This window comes from Vipera berus (genome assembly GCF_964194415.1).
Source record: "Vipera berus genome assembly, chromosome: 13".
In the NCBI taxonomy this organism is placed as follows: Eukaryota; Metazoa; Chordata; class Lepidosauria; order Squamata; family Viperidae; genus Vipera; species Vipera berus.
This window is the reverse complement of record NC_138216.1, coordinates 3,156,625-3,180,375: the sequence shown is the minus strand read 5'-3', so window position 1 is coordinate 3,180,375 and position 23,751 is coordinate 3,156,625. Positions and strand designations below refer to the sequence as shown.

Sequence of the window (23,751 nt, the reverse complement as noted above, 5' to 3'; positions counted from 1 at the left end):
CGTGCAAAGCCAACTAACTGCTCTCAAGGACTGGAGAAAAAAAAATCTAATTATTATTGCCTTGCCTTTAACGTGGGGAAACAGCAACTTAAGATTGAAGTGAGGGTCTAAGGGGGGGGGGTGGGAAACAGAGGGGTGGGTGGGAGAGGAGGAAGAGGCAAGGAGGAAGGGAGGCAAAGAACTCTCAAAAGCAACAGAGTCTGTTGTTGAAACCGCTGAAGCTGGTAGGTCTTGCTAAGCAAGGCATAATTCTAATTAAAAAAAACCCTCCACCGCCACACTTTCGATTTTAAATGACTTTTAAAGAGTAGAGCAGGGGTCTTCAAACGTGGCCCTTTTATGACTTGTGGACTTCAACTCCCAGAATTCCTCAGCCAGTGTGCCTGGCTGAGGAATTCTGGGAGTTGAAGTCCACAAGTCATAAAAGGGCCACGTTTGAAGACCCCTGGAGTAGAGTGTCAGACTTAAGTCCTTAAATTTATTTCTAAAGAGGAGAGAGATAGCCCTCAACTTATTATCACAACTGAGGCCAAAATTTAAGTTGCTAAGCGAAACATTTCTAAAAGGGGTGTTTTGTCCCATTTTACGACCTTTCTTGCCACGGTCCTTAAGTGAATCGCTGAAGTTGTTCAGTTACTAACACGGTTGTTAAGTGAATGTGGCTCCCCCCCACATTGACTTTGCTTGTCAGAAGGTTGCAAAAGGGGAATCACATGACCCCGAGACGCTGCGACCATCATAAATATGAGTCACTTGCCCAGGGTCTGAATTTTTGGTCCTGTGACCACGGGGATGCTGTAACGGTCGTGTGTGTGAGAAACGGTCACAAGTCGCTTTTCCCAATGCAAGTTTGAACAGCCACTAAACGAAGCATTGTTAAAAGTTGAGGCCTACTTGTACAGTGTTGGAAAGGAAGAAGGAACGTAAAATTCCTTTCTCAAAAGATTGAGAAATGTAAGATTTACGCAAGCTCAAAATTTAAGAGAGAACTTTAATAAAATGTTTTATAGGTGGCATTTAGATCCTAAAAAATTAGCAAGTACGTATCCGAACTGTCAGCCTAAATGTTGGAGGTGTGGTGGTGAAGATGCAACGTATTTTCATATATGGTGGACCTGTAAAAAGGTTAAAGCATTTTGGATTAAAATTTGGTGGAATATGCAGAAGATATTTAAGAAAAGGATAAAGTTTTGTCCGCAATTGTTTTTACTGGGCATTATTACGGACACTACTGTTGTGGACACTAAGTTGATGTTGAATTTAATTACGGCAGCAAGACTTTTAGTAGGGCAATATTGGAAGAAGGAAGAACTGCCGACTATAGAAGAATGGACTTTAAAAGTTTCCAACCTGGCGGAAATGGCAAAGATCTCAGCGTACTTGAAAGATCATTCGCAACAGAGATATATTGTGGAGTGGAAAAAATGGATTGATTACATTCAGAATAAATATGGGACTAAAAAGTTTCACTTAGCATTTGAATAAGTATTGATGCTTGTAGTTATTTTATAAGAGTTAAAGTGCGATAGATTTAATAGTTATTGTTGTTTGCATATGGTAGATTATGATTGTTTTTACTGTTATACCTTGTATTTAGCTCTGGGAAGTCGGGGAGAGGGGAGGGGGAGGGAGGGAGATGTTGGGGAGGGTTGGGAAGAGGGGAGGGGGTTGGGAGGGGTTTTGTTTTGTTAAAAATAAAATGTACTGTAAAACTTTTCAATTAAAAAAAAAGATTAGGTGTAATTTGAACCCATCACTCTCTGTGACGGGACACCACCTCCACCTTAGGACTGACTCTGCATTGAGAACCATCATCGGATGGATGGATTTTTCCCCACCCCCCACCCTCCCAGACCCAGCTTTTGATTAAAATTTCCCTGGAACAGAAATTCCAAGAGAATTGCAAAAACACGTACAGACGTTTTCGACGTGGCGCAGACTGGCTTTAATCGAAGGGCGCTAGTGATTTCAACTGCGTTTCCTCGGAAGCCGAGAGGTTCAAGGATCGCCTTGAGCAAATCAAGACAAAACAGAGGAAATTTTTCCCCAGCGTTTTTGTTTTTAAAAAGAAAGTTACGGAGGAAAAAGGCTTGCAAGAGCCAGAGAAGCAGAGAAGGGACGGCCTAACAATGTTTGTTTGCGTATCGTATTCCGGTCAATGCTGCCGCTTAGCTTAAGCAAAACAAACAAACGGGGTGGGTGGGTGGGGGTGGGAGAGAGAAGGAATCATCATCATCATCATCATCATCATCATCATTAAAAGTTTGGGAAGTGTCTGCCAGCACAGGGGAAGGAAGGAGGGAGGGAAGGAGGGCGGTCTCTGATTTCCAAAAAGGAAACGAAACTTGGGATCTTTGTTGGAAAACTTTCCCGGGGACCAATCAGGAGCACGCAGGGTGCGGGCACACCAAATTAGGTAAGCGAAAGCTGCCAAAAGGGGTGGGGTGGAGTGGGGTGGGGTGGGGTTGACAGGGAAGGAGAGGAAAGCTGATCTCATGAGAACAGCTTCCCAGCTCGACCAGGAGGGGGAGGAACCCAAACAGAAAAAGGGTTTTTTTTCCCCCCCCCACCCTCTCGCCTTCTTGCCGGGATGGCTGGCATTCCTCAAAACGAGCCTGCAAAGCTTTGAGAGAGAGAGAGAGAGAGAGAGAGAGAGAGAGAGAGAGAGAGAGAGAGAGAGAGAGAGGGGTCTAGGGGGTTGCAGAACCCTCTTGCTGGCAGGTTAATCATAACCATAATAGTAAAGTTGGAAGGGACCTTGGAGGTCATCTATTCCAACCCCCTGCTCAGGCAGGAAACCCTATACCGTTTCAGACAAATGGCTGTCCAGTCTCTTCTTGAAAACTTCCAGTGTTGGAGCATTCGCCGCTTCTGGAGGCAGGTTGTTCCACTGGTTGTCTGAACTTGAGAGAGAGAGATATGCCTGGTGTTGTGGCAGACTTGAATAATAAAGCCTCTTGGATCAACGGGATCCTCCCCTAGCCCCCCCCGCCGTTTGCATTAAAAAAAAGAAAAAAAGAGAGAGGGGTGGGGGTGTCTGGTGCGCTAAGATAGAGTGCCTTGGAATATGGAGGCTCTGTTCGGCACCGGCGAGCTCAGCGGAAGTGAAAAGTATTGAGTGACTTTGTAGAACGAGGGCAATGCCCAAGCTTAAACTTTTCCTTCTTTGGGAGGGAGGGAGGAAGAACAGATTTTTTTTAAAGGGGGGGTGGAAGAAACGAAAGGTGAGAGGAAGGAAGGATGGAAGGAAGGAAGGGTTAAGAAGGAAAGAAGTGGAGGAGTAGAGAAGAAGGAAGGGAGGGAGGGAGGGAGGGAGGGAGAGGAAGAAAAAAAAGAAAAGAAGGGAGGAGAGATACAGAGGAAGAAGATTAAGAGGGAAAGAAGTGGAGGGCGAGGGAGGGAGGGAAGGAAGGAAGGAAGGAAAAAAAGAGAGAAAAGGGGAAAGTGAAATTCTGTATTAAGACTCAGTATTAGAAGGGACGTGGTGGCTCAGTGGGTTAGGACGCTGAGCTTGTCGATCAGGTCGGCAGTTTGGCGGGTCAAATCCCGAGTGCCGCGTAGCAGAGTGAGTGCCTGTTATGCGTCCCAGCTTCTGCCAACCTAGCAGTTCGAAAGCATGTAAAAATGCAAGTAGAAAAATAGGGACCACTACGGGGGGAAGATAACAGCGCTCCGTGCGCCTTTGGCGTCTAGTCATGCCGGCCACAGGACCATGGAGACGTCCTCGGACAAGCGCTGGCTCTTCGGCTTTGAAACGGAGATGAGCACCGGCTCCTAGAGTCGGAAACGACTAGCACGTGTGTGCTGGGGAACCTTTACCTTTTATAAGACCATATGATAGTCAGGGGGGCTGTTCTGCCCTCACTTCCACTTTAAGTTTTTTGCTTAAAAGGATGCTCAGGGGTCAATCCCATCAAAGGACCCCTCCCCACTTTTTTAATATCCATGAGAAAGTGCATTTCAAAACCACAGCAAAGGTTGGGGGGTTTAGCTGCTGCCAGCTTTGCCCACCCCTTTTCCTCCTTGCTGCATCCCACCCAGGCCAAGGAGGAGAAGACGGATGCTGCTCGATCAGGTGAGGCCACCTGCTTGAGTGACGCAGGTAAGAAAAATCTGAAAACTGTCATTCCAGCCCATCTAACAGAGCATCAAGTGGAACAAAGCTGATGCAGCCAGATGTGGTCCTCTCTCAGCCTCTGGAGCAGGGGCCTCTAAACCTTGGCAACTTTAAGACTAGTGGACTTCAACTCCCAGAATTCCTTACCAGCATAGCATAGCAGACTGAGGGATTCTGGGAGTTGAAGTCCACAAGTCTTACTGCCAAGGTCGGAGACCCTGGCTGAGGAATTCTGGGAGTTGAAGTCCACAAGTCTTAAAGTTCCCACGGTCGGAGACCCTGGCTGAGGAATTCTGGGAGTTGATGTCCACAAGTTGCCATGGTTGGGGACCTTTACTCTAGCAGGTCTCCAGCATCTCCTGTTCAGAGGAGACTTCACACTTCTCGGGACCCTTGGACTCTGCGATGGAGATCTTGGGTCTCTCCCTCCACCAGCTTGGGAAATGACTCGTTTCCCATCCAGACCAGCAAGCTGAAGCTTGCCTGTGTCAACACTGGCTCTCTAGGGTGTGTCAAGCTCAACGTATCAGTCTGGGGCACGTGACATTTTTGCTTCCTGAAAAAAAGTGAAGTCACCGCAGAAAGAAAAAGCCTTCCCCCTCCCACTTCAGCGCCATAGTTCCAGCTGGGACTTCTGACAAAGCATGGCAGAAGATAGCTCAGGACTTCATAGCTTCGGGTTTCACGTGAGCTTCGACCCATGCTGTCCAAGATCATCATCGCCATCATCATCATTTTATAGCATGCCTTTATTACTTTTATAAATAACTCAAGGCAGCGACATACTTGAATGTCATACTTCAACTCCCTATTCCCCCCACAACGACAACCCTCTGAGGTGGGTTGGGTGGAGAGAGGGGAACTGGCTTAAAGTCACCCACCAAGCTCTCATGAAGTGGGACTGGAACACCCCGTCTCCACCCCAAAATCATTCAGTTGGATTTGATGCCAAAGGCGGGACGAGAACCCACAATCTCTTCGTATGTTTTAGCCTCCAGGCCTTTGATGGCCTTAGTTGCAATTCTCTGAATTTTTTTCCCGCCCCCAAACTCTCAACATCTTTTTTTGTGACCAAAATTGGCTGCAGTATTCCAGGTGTGGTCTTATTTGGGCTTTGTAAAGCGATAAGAAGAGTAGTATTTTTTTTTTAAAAAACAAACCAAACCATGGAGCTCACTTAACAAGGAAAATCTGGGGCTCCATCGGGGCTGTAAGACAAGGATTGCCTTGGATAAGGGGAGAAATGAGAATTTTGGGAAGTGGCGTTTTGTTGACACAGGGATGGCCACACCTGTACTGGAGAGCCACACCCCTTTCTTACCTGATGGTGCCGGTGGGAGAAGGCAGGGGGCTGACCAAGCTCCGAAGATCCGGCTCCGGAATGTGGATCTTAAGCGGTGATATCTGGGGGTAGAGTGGCCGGAGTGGAGGAGATGCTGTGTCCTCCCTTGCCTCCTCTCTATGGTAGAGTGACGTGAACTGGATTTTGATGACGGTGCTTGGGAACCGAATGACACACCTGAGGGGGGGGGAAGGAAAAAACAACAACATGGGTACAATTGAGTGTGTGAAACGTTCAACCGGAGTTAAACATCAGGCACCGATTTAAAGCAAGGCCCCCAACCCCCCGGAACGTGGACCGGTAGCGGACCGTGGCATGCCAGCAACCGGTCCGCACAAACAAGCAAAGCCCCATCCTCAGGATGTGGGCAGCACACAAAACCACGCACTCTCCGGTCCGTGGAAAAACCTTTCTCCGTGGAACCGGTCCCTGGTGCCCCAAAGGTTGGGGACCTCTGATTTAAAGGATGCAGGATTGCAGGGGTCTTGATGTAGAACCAGATCTTGGGTTCCAAACCTTAGCCTGAAACTGGCACCTCCATCAATGGAAGTTTAGCTAACTATTACTATAGGTCAGGGGTAGGCAACCTTGGCTCTTTTATGACTCGTGGACTTCAACTCCCAGAATTCCTCAGCCAGCATAGCTGGCTCATGAATTCTGGGAATTGAAGTCCACGAGTCATAAAAGAGCCAAGGTTGCCTACCCCTGGTATAAGTAACCCTTGACTTATGGCTGCAACTGCGCCCAAAATTCACCTTGTTAAGCAAGGCAGTTTAAGCGAGTGTTGGTCGGGGGATCAAAATTCAGATGGCTTAGCAACTGGCAGGTCCTTATGACGGTTGCAGAATTCCCAGGATCGTCTGATTCCCCTTTCGCGACAAGCAAAAGCCAACAGGGAAGCCAGCCGCCCTTAACGACCGTGTGACTAATTTAAGAACCGCCACCGCCACGATCACTTAGATCACTTAACGATTGTGGCGAGAAAAGTCGTAATACTGGGGGGGGGGAGGGGGGCAAGGCTGACTTAACCAATGCCTCACTTAGGAAACATCAAGCTTGGGCTCCGTTGTGGCCGTACGTCAAGGACTGCCCCGTAGGGCAATTCTTTTGTGACGCTTCTTTTGAAAACTCCCGCTATCAACCCTGGGAATGCACGCAAAGCCCGAACAAGGAAGGACGAAGCAGAAGAAAAACAGTAGTATTTTTTAAAACAAAATCACCAAACGAAGAGCAGGAAGTATAAAAGGCCGCAGCGTTTTTTCTTTACTTAAGGGAGCCGCCATAAAAAAAAGAGGGGAAAAGGAGAATAAAATAAATAAATAACCCCCCCCCCCGGAAAGGAATCTGAAAAAAAAGAGCTTCTTCTTGGTTGATCCCTCTGTATTTTGCTTCCCCCCCACCCCACCCCGTTTTTTTTTTTTTTTGCAACTACAGCTCCCTGGGCTGTGGGAAGTATAAGCAAGCCCCAATAAAGAGGACTTCCATAAATCACAGCCAAACTGTAAATTCTACTGACATCTTAACATGACTGTTGCTTGGAAATATGCGCCTTGGAAAAGCTTTTGTTTACACTTAGGGATTTCCGTGGCGCTTGCAGCAATGTTATTTCCAGGCCCTAAGCCTGGTTAGTAAGCACGGGGGTCTTCTAAAAAGGACGTACACCCACAGACGTGATTCCGGGCACTCCATCATAAACTGTTGCCGTTTTTTTTACAGTTCGATTATTGAATGCAAATCATGTATATTAAATTGTAAATTATGTATATTATTGAATGCAAATTATGTATATTGACTCAGCCTCCCATCCTTCCCAGGTTAGGTAAAATGAGGACCCAGATTGTTGGGGGCAATTAAGCTGACTTTGTAATAATGCCGCTTGGGGGTGTGTGTGAAAGCCCTAATAAGCAGGCATATACATAGAATGAAGGCTACTGCTAAGCACATTGGTTTGTGCTTCTTAGATTGTAAGCCACCCTGAGTCTTCGGAGAAGGGCGGGATATAAATGGGATTAAAATAAAAAAATAAATAAATATGTGTGTGTGTGTGTGTGTGTGTGTGTGTATTTCTCCCCTAAAGTCAGGCCAACATTTGGCATTTTGGTCTACCTGTTCAAACGGAAGGGGACCTTGCTGCTCTCCGAGCTTGGATGTTTTCTTGCAGATCTTTCATTACTCAAACTAGGTAACATCACACCCAATGGCACTGATGACGTTACCCAGTTGGGTCATGAAATGTCTGCAAGAAAACAACCAAGATCAGAGAGCACCAAGGGCCCCTCAGTTCTCCTCCTCCTCCTCTCCACAAACCCTTCTAGCACTGATAACGTTACCCAGTTGGGTCATGAAACGTCTGCAAGGGAACAATCACGCGCAGAGGGCACCCAGGACCCCCCCCCCCAGTCCTCCTCCTCCTCCTCTCCCCCTGCTCAATTTTATAAACCCCAACGGTCGTGAGTGTGAAAAGGTGTCACAAGTCACTTTTCCCAGTGCTGTTGTAACTTTGAATGGTCATTAAATGAACTGTTGTAACTGGAGGACTTACGTGTAGTCCACCCTTTCCGAGCACAAACGCTTCTTACTAATCTATTTCTTTCAGTTGTGGTTGAAAAAGAATTCTTTTTTCAAAGCCCACTTTTTTTTTGTCTTTTAAACAAAACAAATTACACGGGCGAGATTTTCATCCCCCCATAAGCATCCACGGGAAGTTTTCTGAGCGTGCCTTGATATCGAAGAATCTCACCGTATCTCCCCTAGAATAATGAGAGTTATTTGCAGCCTTGATAATAGCACAAGACATCTGGACACATTTAACCGCTCCGAGCTAGATCCGTCTCATCAGCGCAGGAAGGAAAATAAAATGACAACAAAATGAAATGCAATTGCTGTTTATTTTTCGCATTCCAGTTGCAATATTCTGGCCAATTGGGGGGAAGGGGGGGAGAATTACATTTGTTCTTGGCCTCAAACGAAGCACTAAAAGGTTTTTAGGTGGAAGAAATGGTCCCAAATGGTAAAGTTCCCTTCCAGCTTTTAAGACCATATTTGTAGCTGGACCATCATGTTAGCAAACAGCCGATGCGCACTTAGTAAGATCTGCCTCTTGTCAACTAGGATCTGAACTATTGAAATAGCATAATGCACAGACGTGGCTTCACGCTCTTTCTTGGAACCGGTTCTGAAGATCCATCTTGGTGATTCTCCCGGCGATGCTTCCTTCTGAAGACCAGACTCTGTGGACCTGTGGCGGTTTACATCGGTTGCGTGTATCCAAACATTTCTTTTGTCGACCAACTTCCATGCTCTGGTCTTTAGGGCAAGGATGTCTCTTTGTGTTGTCCAGCAAAAATGTGAAGTACATACTGGTGTCACGTCTTCTGCCAGAGTGGAGAAAGGCTTCCACCCCAGACTGGATTAGAGATCAGAAGAGAGCAACTCGCCCATCTTAGGAAGAACAGGACATTTTTTCCTGGCTATGCTGAGCTACAAGCGCACATGAAAGGATCTTGTCTGTGGGATCCTCAGTACTCTCTGAGCTTGGCAGTTTTCTTGCAGCCGCTTCATGACCCAACTGGGAACCATCATCACTGCTAGAAGAGAAAGGGGTTTCTGGAAAGTAGTAGTAGTAGTAGTAGTAGTAGTAGTAGTAGTAGTACTGTGGGGTCCTGGGTGCTCTCTGAGCTTGGTTGTTTCCTTGCAGACATTTCATGACCCAGCCAGGTAACATCATCAGCGCTAGAAGAGAAAGGGGTTTCTGGAAAGAAGGAGTAGTAGTAGTAGTAGTACTGTGGGGTCCTGGGTGCTCTCTGAGCTTGGTTGTTTCCTTGCAGACATTTCATGACCCAGCCAGGTAACATCATCAGCGCTAGAAGAGAAAGGGGTTTCTGGAAAGGAGGAGTAGTAGTAGTAGTACTGTGGGGTCCTGGGTGCTCTCTGAGCTGGGTTGTTTCCTTGCAGACATTTCATGACCCAGCCAGGTAACATCATCAGCGCTAGAAGAGAAAGGGGTTTCTGGAAAGGAGTAGTAGTAGTACTGTGGGGTCCTGGGTGCTCTCTGAGCTGGGTTGTTTCCTTGCAGACATTTCATGACCCAGCCAGGTAACATCATCAGCGCTAGAGGATACTGGCATTTGCAGAGTGGAGGAAGGGATCCACTGCAATTTTGGTCGTTAACTCAAGGACTATCTGTACTTTGGCAGCCCCGAACAGTATGGAGCTAATGCAGGGGCTGGAAGACCATCAAACAGGGCTCCCCATAAGATTGATTAAAGCAGGGGTCTTCAAACTTGGCCCTTTTATGACTTGTGGACTTCAACTCCCAGAATTCCTCAGCCAGCGTGTTCTAAGTCCTTGACTTACAGCCATTCATTTCGTGACCGTTCAAAGTTACAACAGCACTGGAAAAGTTGATCATGAAGTAGAGGAAAGAAGCTTAAACAGGCAATAAAAGGAAAAAAGCTGCCGTTTCACATTTGGCTATGGAAATATATTCGGCGCTGTCCCATTTGCACCCCCCAGCGCATCTTTTTTTTTTTTTAGCAGCCTTGGACTCTGGGAAGGAAAATATTTAATAACCCCCCTTTTCTCCTGAAATAGAGCCTGCACAGACACCCGTTCCAATTCCACCCCATTGTTTAACCGAACAAGTCATAACAACGCCGCTTGGCCAACGTTTTTCCTCCCAAAGTGAACATCAGCATTAAGAAATACAAGACGTTGTTTTAAAAAAGGGGGGAGGGAAGAAAAAAAAGGGGGGGGGAATCCAACTGTGCTTGCCAAAAAGGGTTTTTTTTCAGCTGCAAAACGCTTCTTCCTTCCTTCCTTCCAGATGGGCGAGACGAATAAGCTACGATTCGTGGTTCTGGATGGTGGAGTCTGACCATCCCCCAACTTATCAACAGAATAACAGCGTTGGAAGGGACCTTGGAGGTCTTCTAGTCCGACCCCCTGCTCAAGCAGGAAATCCTGGTTCAGAAGAAGGGACCTTGGAGGTCTTCTAGTCCAACCCCCCTCCTCAAGCAGGAAACCCTATATACCATTTCAAACAAACATTCAACATTCAAACCAGCTTCTGCTTGCTTTGCAGGACGGCTTTATCGAGAATCAAGATTCACTTCTCCTGCCAGTCACGTGCAATTTTCCTTTCCTCCTTTATCTGTTTTGTTCTCCTCAACTTACAACACTGATTTAGCAACCATTCAAAGTCACAACGGCAATGAAAAAACAAAAGCAAAAAAAAAACAAAACAAAAACCCCCGGGTCCTCTCACTTACAACCATTCGCAAAATCCCCAGTCACGTGATCCAAATCTGGTTGCTTGGCAACTGGCACATATTTAGGATGGCTGAAGCATCCCAGGATCACGTGTTTCCCATTTGGGATTGCTTTCCTAGCCGGCTTCCGTCACCGAGGGGGGGGGGGAAGGAAAGCTGGATTCATTTAAGGACTTCGTGATCCACTGAACGACGGTGATGTTTTGCTTATCATCCCCGGCAAAAAAAAACAACCCAGTAAAATCATGCATAATTCACTTAACAACTGCTTTGTTTAGCACAGAAAATCTTGGCCTCAGTTGTATGAATGAACCTTTATTGTCAAAGTACAACCATGTATACACTGAGATTGGCTGAGCCTCCCTTCGTGCCCCCACCCCCAACTTACAGTGACACAAACCCTCCATCTTATTACACCATGTGAGCTAATTGCACAACACACCAGCCTCGCAAGTCAATCATGCATCAAGTTTATAAAATTATTTCCCGTTCAAGAGCCTAACAGCCCATGGATAAAAGCTGTTCTTCAGCCTGTTGGTACGTCTGGCTATACTCCTGTATCTCCTACCCGATGGTAGGAGAGTAAAGAGATGCCGTCCAGGGTGTGAGTCATCCCTGAGAATTTTCCTCACTCTTCCAAGGCAGCGAGCCCTGGCGAGGTCATCCAGTGGTGTCAGGGGACAGCCCACGATGTCTTGTGCTGTGCTCACCACCCTCTGTAATGCCTTCCTATCCGCGGCTGTCAGACCAGCATACCAAACCACAATACCGTACGAGGACGCTCTCTATAGTAGACCGGTAAAAGAGAGTCATTAGCTGTTGTTCTACCCTGTTCTTCCGTAGTTGTAAAGTGAGGACGACAAGGAGAAAGTGCTAATAAGTTTGTTTCTGCATTCCGTCAAAGAGTTTCCCAATTGCTTTACTCATGGCTAACCTGTTTGTCCTCTTGAGGAATGTAAGGATTGTGTGGTGTCTGTTCCCAGGGGAAAGTAGGGGCCCTACACACCACAAACTTGCCCCAATCAATGCCCGCTCAATAAAAAAGGATAGGAACGGGGAGTAGTTCTTCAGAACTTTCCTGGTGACACCAAACCCCAACAAATTATTGACCCTCAAGACATATTTTAAGAACCAGCGCAGACCTGCTTCCACCCCCCCCCCCAGATAATTTAATTTAATTTTAATTTTATTAGATTTATATACCGCCCTTTCCCGAAGGACTCAGGGCGGTTTACAGGGTATTTAAAATCAGCAATACAAATACAAAAGTTAAAAAAAACAATTAAAAAAGATTAAATTATCCCTTAAACTAAAAACCCCGGTTAAAAAATTCTCAGCCTGGGCCGGAAAGCTCAAAGAGCCAGGTCTTCAGGTCCCGGCGGAATGAACGAAGGTCAGGGGCAGTCCTCAGCTCCACGGGCAGATACCCAACATAAATCTGACAAACCACACAGCACAACAGTTTGCTGGGTGTTCCTCAGCGAAGGACCTCAGCGAAGAACTACAAGATCACACAAAGCTGGTGCCGCTTCAGAATATCTGCTTGCTAAGCGCTAATTGTGCCCTGGGGCGCAACTTTTAGGAGGTGCCAATTTGCTCAACAGCCTTCTGTTATGGGACAACCTCCACTCCAGATTTCAAAGAGGGGTTTTTTTGGTGTGTGTGTGTGTGTGTGTGTGTGTGTAAGTCAACTCCAGCTTCGTTTGGTTGAGAAGGTTGTCTCCAGATTGTCTTCTACTCAAGCTAGTTACAGCTCCCCACAGCCAACGACAGTTGAGGAACGTTTCAATCCGATGATAGGTGGGAATATTTGCATTCCTGCTGGATGATCCAACCAAGATCATCCCCGCCTCGTCCAAGATGGGCTGTCGTTGCAATTTGGCAGCGGCTTGGTGTCCTTTCCATCAACAGCCACTCAAGGAAACCAGAAGGGAAGCAGTTGTGTAGTTGTGTCTGATTTCTAAGTACCGATTGCATCACATTTCATTCATATTCATTCAGGAATATGAGAGCAAAGCCCATTCCTTTCTAGCACTGATGATGTTACCTGGTTTGGGTAAGGAAACGTCTGCAAGAAAACAACCCAGCTCAGAGAGCACCAAGGATTCAACTCCTCCTCCTCTTCTCCTCCTCCTCCTCCTTCTCCTCCTCCCCCCCCTCCGTGTGAAGAGTTTTCTATCTCTTCACACTGAGTTTTCCAACTCACTTTGCCCTGATGACGTGACCTACTAGGGCAATGAAATGTCTGCCAGCAAACCACCAAGTTCAGGAAGCATCATAAACTTTTTCTAAGACATAAAGGCAGTCCTCAACTTACAACTGTTCCTTTAGCGACCATTCAATGGCGGTGAAAAAAGGGACTGGCGACCGTTTTTCACACTTATGACCATCGCAGCATCCCCGCGGTCAAAATTCAGACGCTTGGCAACCGACTCATATTTAGCACGGTCACAGTGTCCCTGTGTGTGTGTGTGTGTGTGTGTGTGTGTGTGTGATGTGATCCCCTTTTGCGACCTTCCGACTGGTGAAGTCAACGGGGGCAGTCCGACTCACTTAACAACGGGGTTGACAATTTTACAACTGCAGCAATTCACTTAACGACCATGGCAAAAGAGGTCGCAAAACGGCTCCAAAACTGTTTTGCTTAGCAACGGAAATGTTGGGGAGGTGGGGGGGGGCCCTCAACTGTAGTCATAGGTTGAGGACTTCCTCCACCTGATATTTGGAAAGGCAGAAGGGAACGGCACGTGGAGCCTGGCTGTTGCCTTCTGTACTTTCTCTCTCTCTCCGTGTCAATAAATCTCCACTCGGCTGTTTGAACAAGGATTAATAATAAACAGACTTCAACAGAAAGCCCTAATAAGCAGGCATATACATAGAATGAAGGCTATTGCTAAGCACATTGATTTGTTCTTTAGATTGTAAGCCGCCCTGAGTCTTCGGAGAAGGGCGGGATATAAATGGGATTAAAATTAATTTTTTTAAAAAAAAGGATATTAGGAGCCCTGAAAACAGCAGAGAATAGAATAGAATAGGAGCTGCTCAAGTAGGAGAACCTGTATCATTTCAAACAAATGACTTTTCTAGCCTCTTCTTAAAAACCTCCATTGAGTGCCCACGATTACGACCGCTGCAGCATCCTTCGCACACACCACCCCGTGGTCACGTGAAAAAAGTCATACTCGTATTTACGACGCCGGAAGCCTCCCGGGATCACGTGACTTTCCTTTCGCCACCCACCTGGCATTCTGGACCAGCAGAATTGAGCTTGTGAATGTGAGGTTTTTCTAACTCTAATTTGCATCAGGGTAATTCCATATAAGAAGGGACACGGTGTGGCTCAGTGGGTTAGGACGCTGAGCTTGTCGATCAGAAGGTCAGCAGTTTGGCAGGTCGAATCCCGAGTGCCGCGTAGCAGAGTGAGTGCCTGTTACTCGTCCCAGCTTCTGCCAACCTAGCAGTTTGAAAGCACACATAAAAATGCAAGTAGAAAAATAGGGACCACTATGGTGGGAAGGGAACAGCGTTCCGTGCGCCTTTGGTGTCTAGTCATGCCGGCCACATGACCACGGAGACGTCCTCGGACAAGCGCTGGCTCTTTGGCTTTGAAACGGAAATGAGCACCGGCCCCTAGAGTTGGAAACGACTAGCACACATGTGTGGGGGAACCTTTACCTTTACCTTACTCCATATACATATACATATGTACACACACACACACACACACTGCTCAAAAAAATAAAGGGAACACTTAAACAACACAATGTACTGTATTTAATAGTAGGATGTCTTATCTTGTGTTCCCTTTATTTTTTGAGCAATATATATATATATATATATATATATATATTGCTCAAAAAATAAAGGGAACACAAGATATATATAAAAAGTGATTATTATTATTTTTTTAAAAAAGGGGTGGCGGTGGGGGAGACTTCTAAGGAGGAGCAGCTGGCTCCTTCAGAGAAAACTTTGCAGTGATGAATGGCCCATTAAGAAGAAAGTGGAGGGCAGAGCAAGTGTAATTTACATAACAATCAAACCAGTCTGGTGTGTCCAGGAAAGATGCGAACACAATGACTCTCCCTGGGAGATTTTGCTATTAAGCTGCTTTATGAACTTGGGCTCGGGGCTCTTCTTGCATTTCGCTCCTCCGGAGTGTGAAAGTGTCTGAAGAACTTGGGGAGAAAAAGAAATGGAAAAAATTCTTCCTTTTTGCTCCGGGGTACCAAAGCAGAACTACGATGTCCAAAAAGATCAGATATTTTTCTACCGAGTCCTGCGGGGATAGAAGAAGAGACCATTGGAAGGGGGTCGAAATGTTGCGGCTTTGGAGGCCGTCACTAAGCGATCGGTCGTTAAGTCAAGGACCAAGTGTACGGCGGTTTTCGATTTGTAACTACTCTCTAAGTGACCGTTTGAAGTTAACAACGGCACGGGAGAAAGGGACTTGGGACAGTTTCCCCCCACTTATCACCGTTGCAGCTTCCTTTCCAGGTCACGTGATCAAAATCCAGAGGCTTGGCAGTACCTAGGACAGTTGCAACGTCCTGGGGTCATGAGACACCCCCCCCTTATGCGACCTTATGACCAGCAAAGTCAATGGGGAAGCCAGATTCACTTAACGACCGTGTTGCTCCCTTAAGAACTGCACAGATTCACTTAGCAACGTTGGCAAGAAAGGTGGTCCAGTGGGGCAAAACCTCACTTAACAACCCTCTGGCTTAGCAACGGAAACGCTGGGCTCAATTGCGGTCGTAAGATGAGGACTTCCTGTATTCCTCTGCTAAAAGGGGCACGCTGGCACCCCGTTTGGTTTTGAGCAGCAGGCAAAGACCTGGAGACTGTCCGATCGTCCAAATTCCTGTAGGACGTCTACTTATACCCTGCCCTTCCCCTACGCGGAGAGCAGAAGCAGCTTAAAACGCCGTTAACCAGGGGCCGAAATCTTCCTTTGCTTATTAGACTCTCCGCTGTGTCGAGGAATCTAAACTTACAAAGCCGTAAACCCTCATCTTTTTATTTTATTTTTTGGGGGGGGGGGGAAAAAGGCGAATTTTCACTGCAGCCGATGCTAAACCGAAGGCTTTTTTGCATTTGCTCTCTGTGCCCGCCCAGATGTCTGTCAGTCACGCTTGGCAACCTTTAATAAACATTTCCGCTTAAAAAGATCCAAGGGAGAGCCTTTTCCTGGGTACACTGGCTCACTGTTGATAGAAAGCGGGACTCAGGGGGGGGGGGTTAGCCATGAAATGGAGACAAAGATTTGAAAACCCAAAACCACAAGGATGGTTGGGCGATCTTTCTGTCCGGAAAAGGTGTCCATGAAGCCTTCAAAGGTCGAACGGGACTCGAAGGGGACTTTCTCTTGTTGCATAAGATATAATAATAATAGTAATAACAACTACAACAACAATATAATGTTGGAAGGGACCTTGGAGGTCATCTAGTCCAACCCCCTGCTCAGGCAGGAAACTCTACAGCATTCCAGACAAATGGCTGTCCAATCTCTTCTGGAAAACTTCCAGTGTTGGAGCATTCACAACTTCTGGAGGCAGGTTGTTTCACTGGTTAATCGTTCTAACTGTCAGGAAATTTCTCATTAATTCTACATTGCTTCTCTCCTTGATGAGTTTCCATCCGTTGCTTCTTGTCCTGCCTTCGGGCGCTTTGGAGAATAGCTTGACTCCTTCTTCTTTGGGGCAGCCCCTGAGATATTGGAAGGCTGCTATCCTGTCTCCCCTCATCCTTCTCTTCATTAAACTAGACATACCCAATTCCAGCAACTGTTATTTAAATGTTTTAGCCTCCAGTCCCCTGATCATCTTTGTTGCTCTTCTCTGTACTCTTTCTGGAGTCTCAACATCTTTTTTACATCGTGGTGACCAAAACTAGATGCCGTATTTCACGTGTGGCCTTACCAAAGCATTGTAAAGTGGTATTAACACTTCACATGATCTTGATTCTACCCCTCTGTTAATGCAGCCTGGCACTGTGTTGGTTTTTTTGGCAGCTGCAGCACACGGCTGGCTCATGTTTAAGGGATTGTCCACTAGGTAGGACTCCGAGATCGCTCTCACAGTTACTACTACTATTACTTCTTTCTCTCTCATATGGCAACGATCATAACTTCAAACAGTCGCTAAATGAACTGTTGTAAGTCGAGCACTATCTCTACATAAAGCTTGTGGCATTGCACCACCACATCTGTCTCCTGGTTTTGATGAACCAGACACTACTTTGCATTATTAAAAGCTGTCTAATTATCACCAAGAATGAATCAGAGAGAAACTAGATTCCTATCTTCCCATCTTCCTGGGTCATAAGGAACAAACCTAGGTGGCTGGGATAATTCTTAATCTGGTTCCAGGAACTTCAGTTTGACGCCAAAGGGATGGAATATCAAGGATTTATCGCAGGAGAACAGCTAGATAACACCACACAGAAACTGTGCTGTTTTTAGTACAACAACCTTTCACACCCCTGGGGTCGGGGACTGGGTGTATCTGTCCACCAAATATTTATGTCTACAGATACCAAGTAAGAAACTGGGCCCCAAATTCTCTGCTCTATCCTGCAGAAGCATAGATCTCTACGATTCTAGAGAGAGTGCAGAGAAAAGCAACAAAGAGGATCAGGAGACTGGAGGCTAAAACATATAAGGAATGGTTGCTGGAACTGGGGATGTCTAGTTTAATGTCCCCAGGGGGGACATGATAGCAGTCTTCCAATATTTGAGGGTTTGACACAAAGGAAAGAGGTCAGCCTATTCTCCAAAGCACCTGAAAGCAGGACAAGAAGCAACGGATGGAAACTCATCAAGGAGAGAAGCAGCCTAGAACTAAGGAGAAACTTCCTGACAGTTAGAACAATTAACCAGTGGAACAACCTGCCTCCAGAAGCTCCAACACTGGAAGTTTTTATAAAGAGACTGGACAGCCATTTGTCTGAAATGGTGCCTAAGCAGGGGATTGGACTAGAAGACCTCCAAGGTCCCTTCCAACTCATGTTATTCTAACTATGGTTTGTCGAAGAAAGCACAACGCACTAAACCGAAAACAATTACTGTTTAGTGTGACTTGTAAACCCAAAGATTGAGTAGACCTGCTTAACATTATGTTGGTAAGAGAACTGCCAGATACAAAGCTTAAAAAATAAATAAAAAGATCAAACAAAAAGGTTAAAACATTTGTGTAAAAATGGTTTGTTTCATTTTGGTTTAGCCTGTTGTATAAATCTAGCTATGCTGTTTTGGAAGCCACGGTTATCAAGCTTGTGCACAATCAGGAAATCACGCTTTATTGAAGTAACTGTAGTTAAAAACCAAGTTTGGATCTTCATCGTAACTTATCGGAGCCTGCTTGCTGGTACCTACTATTTTTGTGAAGCGTTTCAGTTTCATTTAATGCAATTTGCCCACTCAAAATGAACCGGGGAAGCAAAGAAACAGCACGGAATTAAAAGCCACAACACCCCACAGGTGTTTCTCTGCTTGCTTTGAGCATCTCCACCTTTCGATGGTCCTCCCTACAAACCAAACATTGACATGACACGGAGCCAAGCGGCAGCCTCAATTTTTATAAAATTCATAACCTGGATTGGAGGAGCATGGAAACTTTTTCAAGACCCCTTGAACACCTCTAGGTGCATCTTCCTTCTGAACTAATCTTGGATTTGCTGAAAATATCTGCGGCATCCAACCAACAAAGCTTGTGTTAAGATTTGTTTGTTTGTGTGAAATCTGGAAGTGAGAAATCAAATGACAATCTTGGCTTGCTGCAAACGTGGCATCCAACCAAGAAGGCTTGCTGTTAAGATTTTTGGGTGCTTGTGTTAAAATTTGGAAGCGAGAAGTCACCTGACATAATTTTGGTTTGCTGCAAACGTGCCATCCAACCAACAAAGCTTGTGTTAGATTTGTGTGTTTGTGCGTGTTAATCTGGAAGCGAGAAGTCGCCTGACATAATCTTGGTTTGCTGCAAACATGGCATCCAACCAACAAGGCTTGCTGTTAAGATTTTTGTGTGTTTTTGTGTGTTGTTCACTCTGGAAATGATAAATCATCTGACACAATCTTGGTTTGCTGCAAACGCCTGTGGCGTCCATTTCAGACAGCTAGCTTTGAGACATCTGTGGTCAATTCTCGCCGTAAGACTTTGGGTTTGACCTTGTGCGAAAGCAACTGCCTTCCGAGGAACCCCACACTCGTTCACTCCATCAAGAAAACAAGCCTCTTTCCATGCCCGAACAGTCTCCAGGGACAAGAATTTCAGATTAATTCACAGCAGCCAAGACGCCCTCAGCTCTGAGAGACCAATGTTTTGTTTCTCTGAGTTCTTCCTGTTCTCGAGGAAATTCGCTCAGCGTAAAGCTGCTTTCACTGCCTTCCTTGGAGAAATTTTTTTTTGTTATTTCTTTGTTCACGGTGCAGAAGCGGACAACAACACAGCTGCGAAACCTGAATCTCACCAGCTCGCGCTGAGATTTATGTCGCTGGGAAATAGAAACTTGCAAGGCGTTTATATTTTCCAACACAGCCCGAAGGAGAGGAGAGAGAAATGCAGAACTCCTTAAGCGCCAGAGGTTTTTCTCAACGGAAGGATTTTAACCACTCTATCACAGAAGGGGCAGAAAAACACAAACCGACTTGAAGTGCCTTTCCTAAAAACACAGAAAATCCAGGCTAATAATTAAACCCACACCAGGATGATTGAATGTCTCCTTAGAGCATTAATTCTGGAGCTGATCGAGCCTTCGATATCTGCTCTCTGCAGGCCCGGAGGTAATTGGCTGAGTTCTCTTCAATAACAATGCAGTTAAATATTTTAAAATAGTCCTCGATTTTCAACACAACTGGGATCAGAACTTCCCTTGCTAAGCAAGGCAGTTGTTAAGCCGTGCCTGATTTTACGACCTTTTTGCCACGTTGTTAAGCGAATCTGATGGTCATTAAGAGAATGTGGCTTCCTTGGCTGAATCTGCCTTGTTGGCTAGCCAGCTGGGAAGATTGCAAATGGGGATCGTGTGACCCCCCCCCCGAGGATGTCGCAACCACTGCAAAACACAGGCTGGTGGCCAAGCGCCTGGGTGTCAGTCACATGACCATGGAGACGGTTGTAAGTGGGAGGACTGATTGTAAGTCAAACGGTTGCTCAATGAAGTGTCAGATTGATTTGTAAAAAAAAAATGCTTGCACCAACGGAAGAGAGGGTGTGTGTGTGTGGGGGGGAGTTCATTTTATTAAATCTGTGTTCCTCCAGGAGTTAAAGATATAAAGATACAAAGCATGTTGTCTCCTCCAGTTTTTTCCAACAGCCCTGTGAAGTAGGCCAGGCAAAGAGCCAGCAATTGGCCACTCAAGAAAGTGTGAGTTTCCTTGATTTGGGTCCATCAGCACAATCATTAACCTGGCTTATTGGTCACAAGCAGGTCATTAGTTCATCTTCCACAATCACTCTTACCGGCTTTAGCTTTTCCTGCAAACTCTCTTCTAAGCCACAGTTACAGTCAAACTCGTGGCAGGCGGCTTGCTTTAACAAACCAAGATCTACTACAAACCCTAATTTAGGCCCAAGTAAATACAGCTCGCCCTTGACTTACAACGGTACACTTAGGGACTATTCAAAGTTACACTGAAAAAAGCGACCATTTTAATGACCTTTTTAGCATCCCCAGGACTGGGGGTATCAAAATTCAGACGCTTGCCAACTGACTCATATTTATGACTGTCGCTCTGTCCCGGGGTCACGTGATCCCCTTTTGCGAACTTCTGACGAGGAAAGTCAATGGGGAAGCCACATTCACTTAACAACCGAGTTGTGATTCACTTTAACAACTGTGGCTACTAGGAAGGTCATAAAATGGGGGCAAAACTCTCACTTAACAAATGTCCCTCTTTACAACAGAAACTTTGGGCTCAACTGTGGTCGTAAGTCAAGGACCACCTGTATATAAGTACTGCCCTTGAGAAGGAAACCTTGTTTTTGATCCAACTCCTGTGGCCCAAACACAGAAGTTCTTGCTAGCAGAGTCTATTTATAAAGCGTCTCTCGATCTTCGGTCTCCCAACGGTGGGAAGGCTAACACAAAACGGACAAATATTTCAGCCGCTTCTTTCTGTCCCGGCGAAAGCCCTGCTGCGTAAAATCTAAAAACCCAGAAGTAATGATATCCATGTGCTCAGCCAGATCCAAACAAGTTTCAAGTTTTAGCCTGGAAAGGAAAACACGCCACACGTTTTGAGGCCTGGTCTGTGAGCACGCAGAGAACTGGAATTGTTTACCTGCAGGAAACCACAGGGCAAATTCCATTTAAGGGGAGGGGGGGGGAAAGCAAGCAAGCAAGAAGGGGTAGGAAATATTGCATCATCGGCTTTACAACTGGAAAGGGAGGAGTCTGAGGTTTATTTACCCTGATCATAAACAGCAGCTGAAAGCGTATGGGTTCTCCCCCCCCCCACCCCACTTCAGCAGAATTATTAGCAGCGTAGAAATCAGGAAACCAAATAAAAGCTTTAAGGTTGCTTTATAAAATTCCTTTGCAAAATGAAATAAAAGGGAATGCGTTTTAAAATTTCTTTCCAATTAAAAGGCATGGCACGTTAAAATTTCTTTGCTCGTGAAAATAAAGGGCACTGCTTTTTTAAAATTTCTTTGCCCATTAAAGCAAAGGCATTACTTTTGAAAACTTCTTTGCCAATTAAAACGGAAGGCATTGCTTTTTAAAATTTCTCTGCAAATTAGAAACAAAAGTCACTGCTTTTTAAAATTTCTTTGCAAATTAAAATAAAAGGCAGGGCTTCCCAACTCCCCCCCCTTCATTACCAAAACTTATCAAAAGGCCCTTTACATGTTTCATGCTCCTGTTGTGTTGGATGACAGCTTCCTGTGTCGCTACCCAAAAGGGGGAAAATATACAGTTTTATCCAATTTTGCATAATTTACCCAGGTGTGAAAAACACGTTTACAAGCGTTTGGAAGGGGAAAGATATTGCTCGAGCATTTTAAAAACAAATCAATCATGCAAAGACAAGTTGCCTTTCCCAGGCTCTTAATTTGGCACCCGTTGCAACTTTAGCAGAGAGAGAGGAAGTTAATTGAGGGGGCACCGACGCCAAGGGCTCTTGCAAAGCAGGAAGGGAAAAGTCAGCCATGTTTTACAAGGAGAAATTAATTGCCCTGATAAAAGAGTCCCAGATTCCCCCCCCCCAACAAAAACATTTCCAAGCCCAGATTGCCTTGGGGAAAAGCAACGAGCCTGGGATGGGTCACCAAATATCTAAATGCAAGAAAACAGCTTGCAGTTATGTAACTTTGTATATATATATATTTTTTAAAAGAGAGAGCGCAAAGATTAATTTGGAAGCTGGTGACAAAAAGCCAGCCAGGCTATAAGGTTTCAAGTCTGAAAGATGCCACTTTTTGCCTGTTTTTTCCATGTTTATTTGTTTTTAAAATAAATGTTTTTTAAGGAGTGTTTTATTTATCACTTTGTTGCTTGTATGTACATTGAGAGCTTCTGCACCAGAGACAAATTCCTTATGTGTCCCATTACACCTGGTTTATAAAGCTATTATATTTATTTACGGAATTTCTACACTGCCCACCACAATTGTGTGCATTGTAGACTATCTTCTGCCTATTCTTTCCATGTTTATTTTATGTATTTAACAAATTTCTATACTGCCTATCCCACTTCAGTGCCTATTCTTTCCATGTTTATTTTTACAATAAATGTGTTTTTTTACAAGTATGTTTTATTGTATTACTTTGTTGCTTGTATGTATACTGAGAGCTTCTGTGCTAGAGAGAAATTGCTTGTGTGTCCCATCACACCTGGCCTATAAAGAGTATTCTATTCTATTTATTTAGCAAATTTCTACACTGCCCGCCATACTTGTGTGCATTCTAGACCATCTTCTGCCTATCCTTTCCATGTTTATTTTTATTTTATGTATATAGCAAATTTCTACATCTGTCCACCACTACATCTTCGGCGTATTCTTTCCATGTTTATTTTTTTATTTTATTTAACAATTTTCTATACTGCCTATCACAAGAGAGTGCCTTTGGGCTGTTTACTCAAAAAATTCAATTACAAAAATGATGCAAATTGCAGGCACCAATGACTACCGTATCTTTCAATCAAACAACTCCGGGTAAGGCAAAAATTGGACACCTTATTGGAAGACTGCACCTCGCACAAACTCCTGTTTCATGGCTAGTTTGCAAAAATAGCAATCGCCCGTTGGAAAATTATCTTGGAGGGGAGAGAGGTTAGCAAACTCTTGGGCATTACTGCTTCCTTTTACTGTTTCCAAAGCACACACATACGTAACACATGCAGAAACGCCGAACCTGAAACCACACTGAGCTACTGTGACACGCAACGTGGAGGCTACAAATATCAGGAACTCTTTCAATGATGCCCACAAGTAAGTCAACAGGCTGGGCTGACACATTTCACCAAACCATAGTTTGCTTAATTAATCCTTGATCCGTCAACTCACCCCCCCAATGGATAGTGTACCCATCTATGCTGAGCCATAAACCATGGTTTGCCAATGATCACGCCAAGTAAGACTCACTTTTCTGCAACCACCCACATGAACAAACGTTTCTATGTTTGTAAGCAGCAGCCCTGCATCCATCACAATCCTGCATCGGTCAAGAAATTGTGTTCAATTTAATTTTATCTCCCCAAAATGTATTTATGGGATCCAGCTGTTGCTGGGACTTTTTTGCCGCCCCCCCCCCCGCTTCCTACCAACCAAAATCCTTCAAGGAACTTCCAAACGTGGACTATTTTATAGCAGAAAACTCTCTGCTAAAAAAATTATATTTAATTACCATCCAGAGGCAGATCTGGCTCTCTAAATACAGGAGATCTGCTACCTAAATCCATTTTTCTTCCAATCAGAAAATATACTCCACCACTTTCTGCCCCATATTGGTGTTTTAATTGACCAGGTTTGGACAGAAGAGTGTTCACACAATTCCTTGTTCCGATTCAGGCAGCTTCAT

At 45.2% G+C, this 23,751-nt stretch overlaps 1 protein-coding gene across 1 annotated transcript in view; it reads right to left on the bottom strand.

The window, feature by feature from the left end:
* Window positions 1-23,751, bottom strand: part of FOXK1 (forkhead box K1) — a 49,507-nt gene that overhangs the window by 21,946 nt on the left and 3,810 nt on the right. The window contains exon 2 of the mRNA XM_081337828.1: window positions 5,439-5,636. Within this exon, the coding sequence (XP_081193954.1) occupies window positions 5,439-5,636 (198 nt within the window). The remainder of the gene's footprint in view (window positions 1-5,438; window positions 5,637-23,751) is intronic.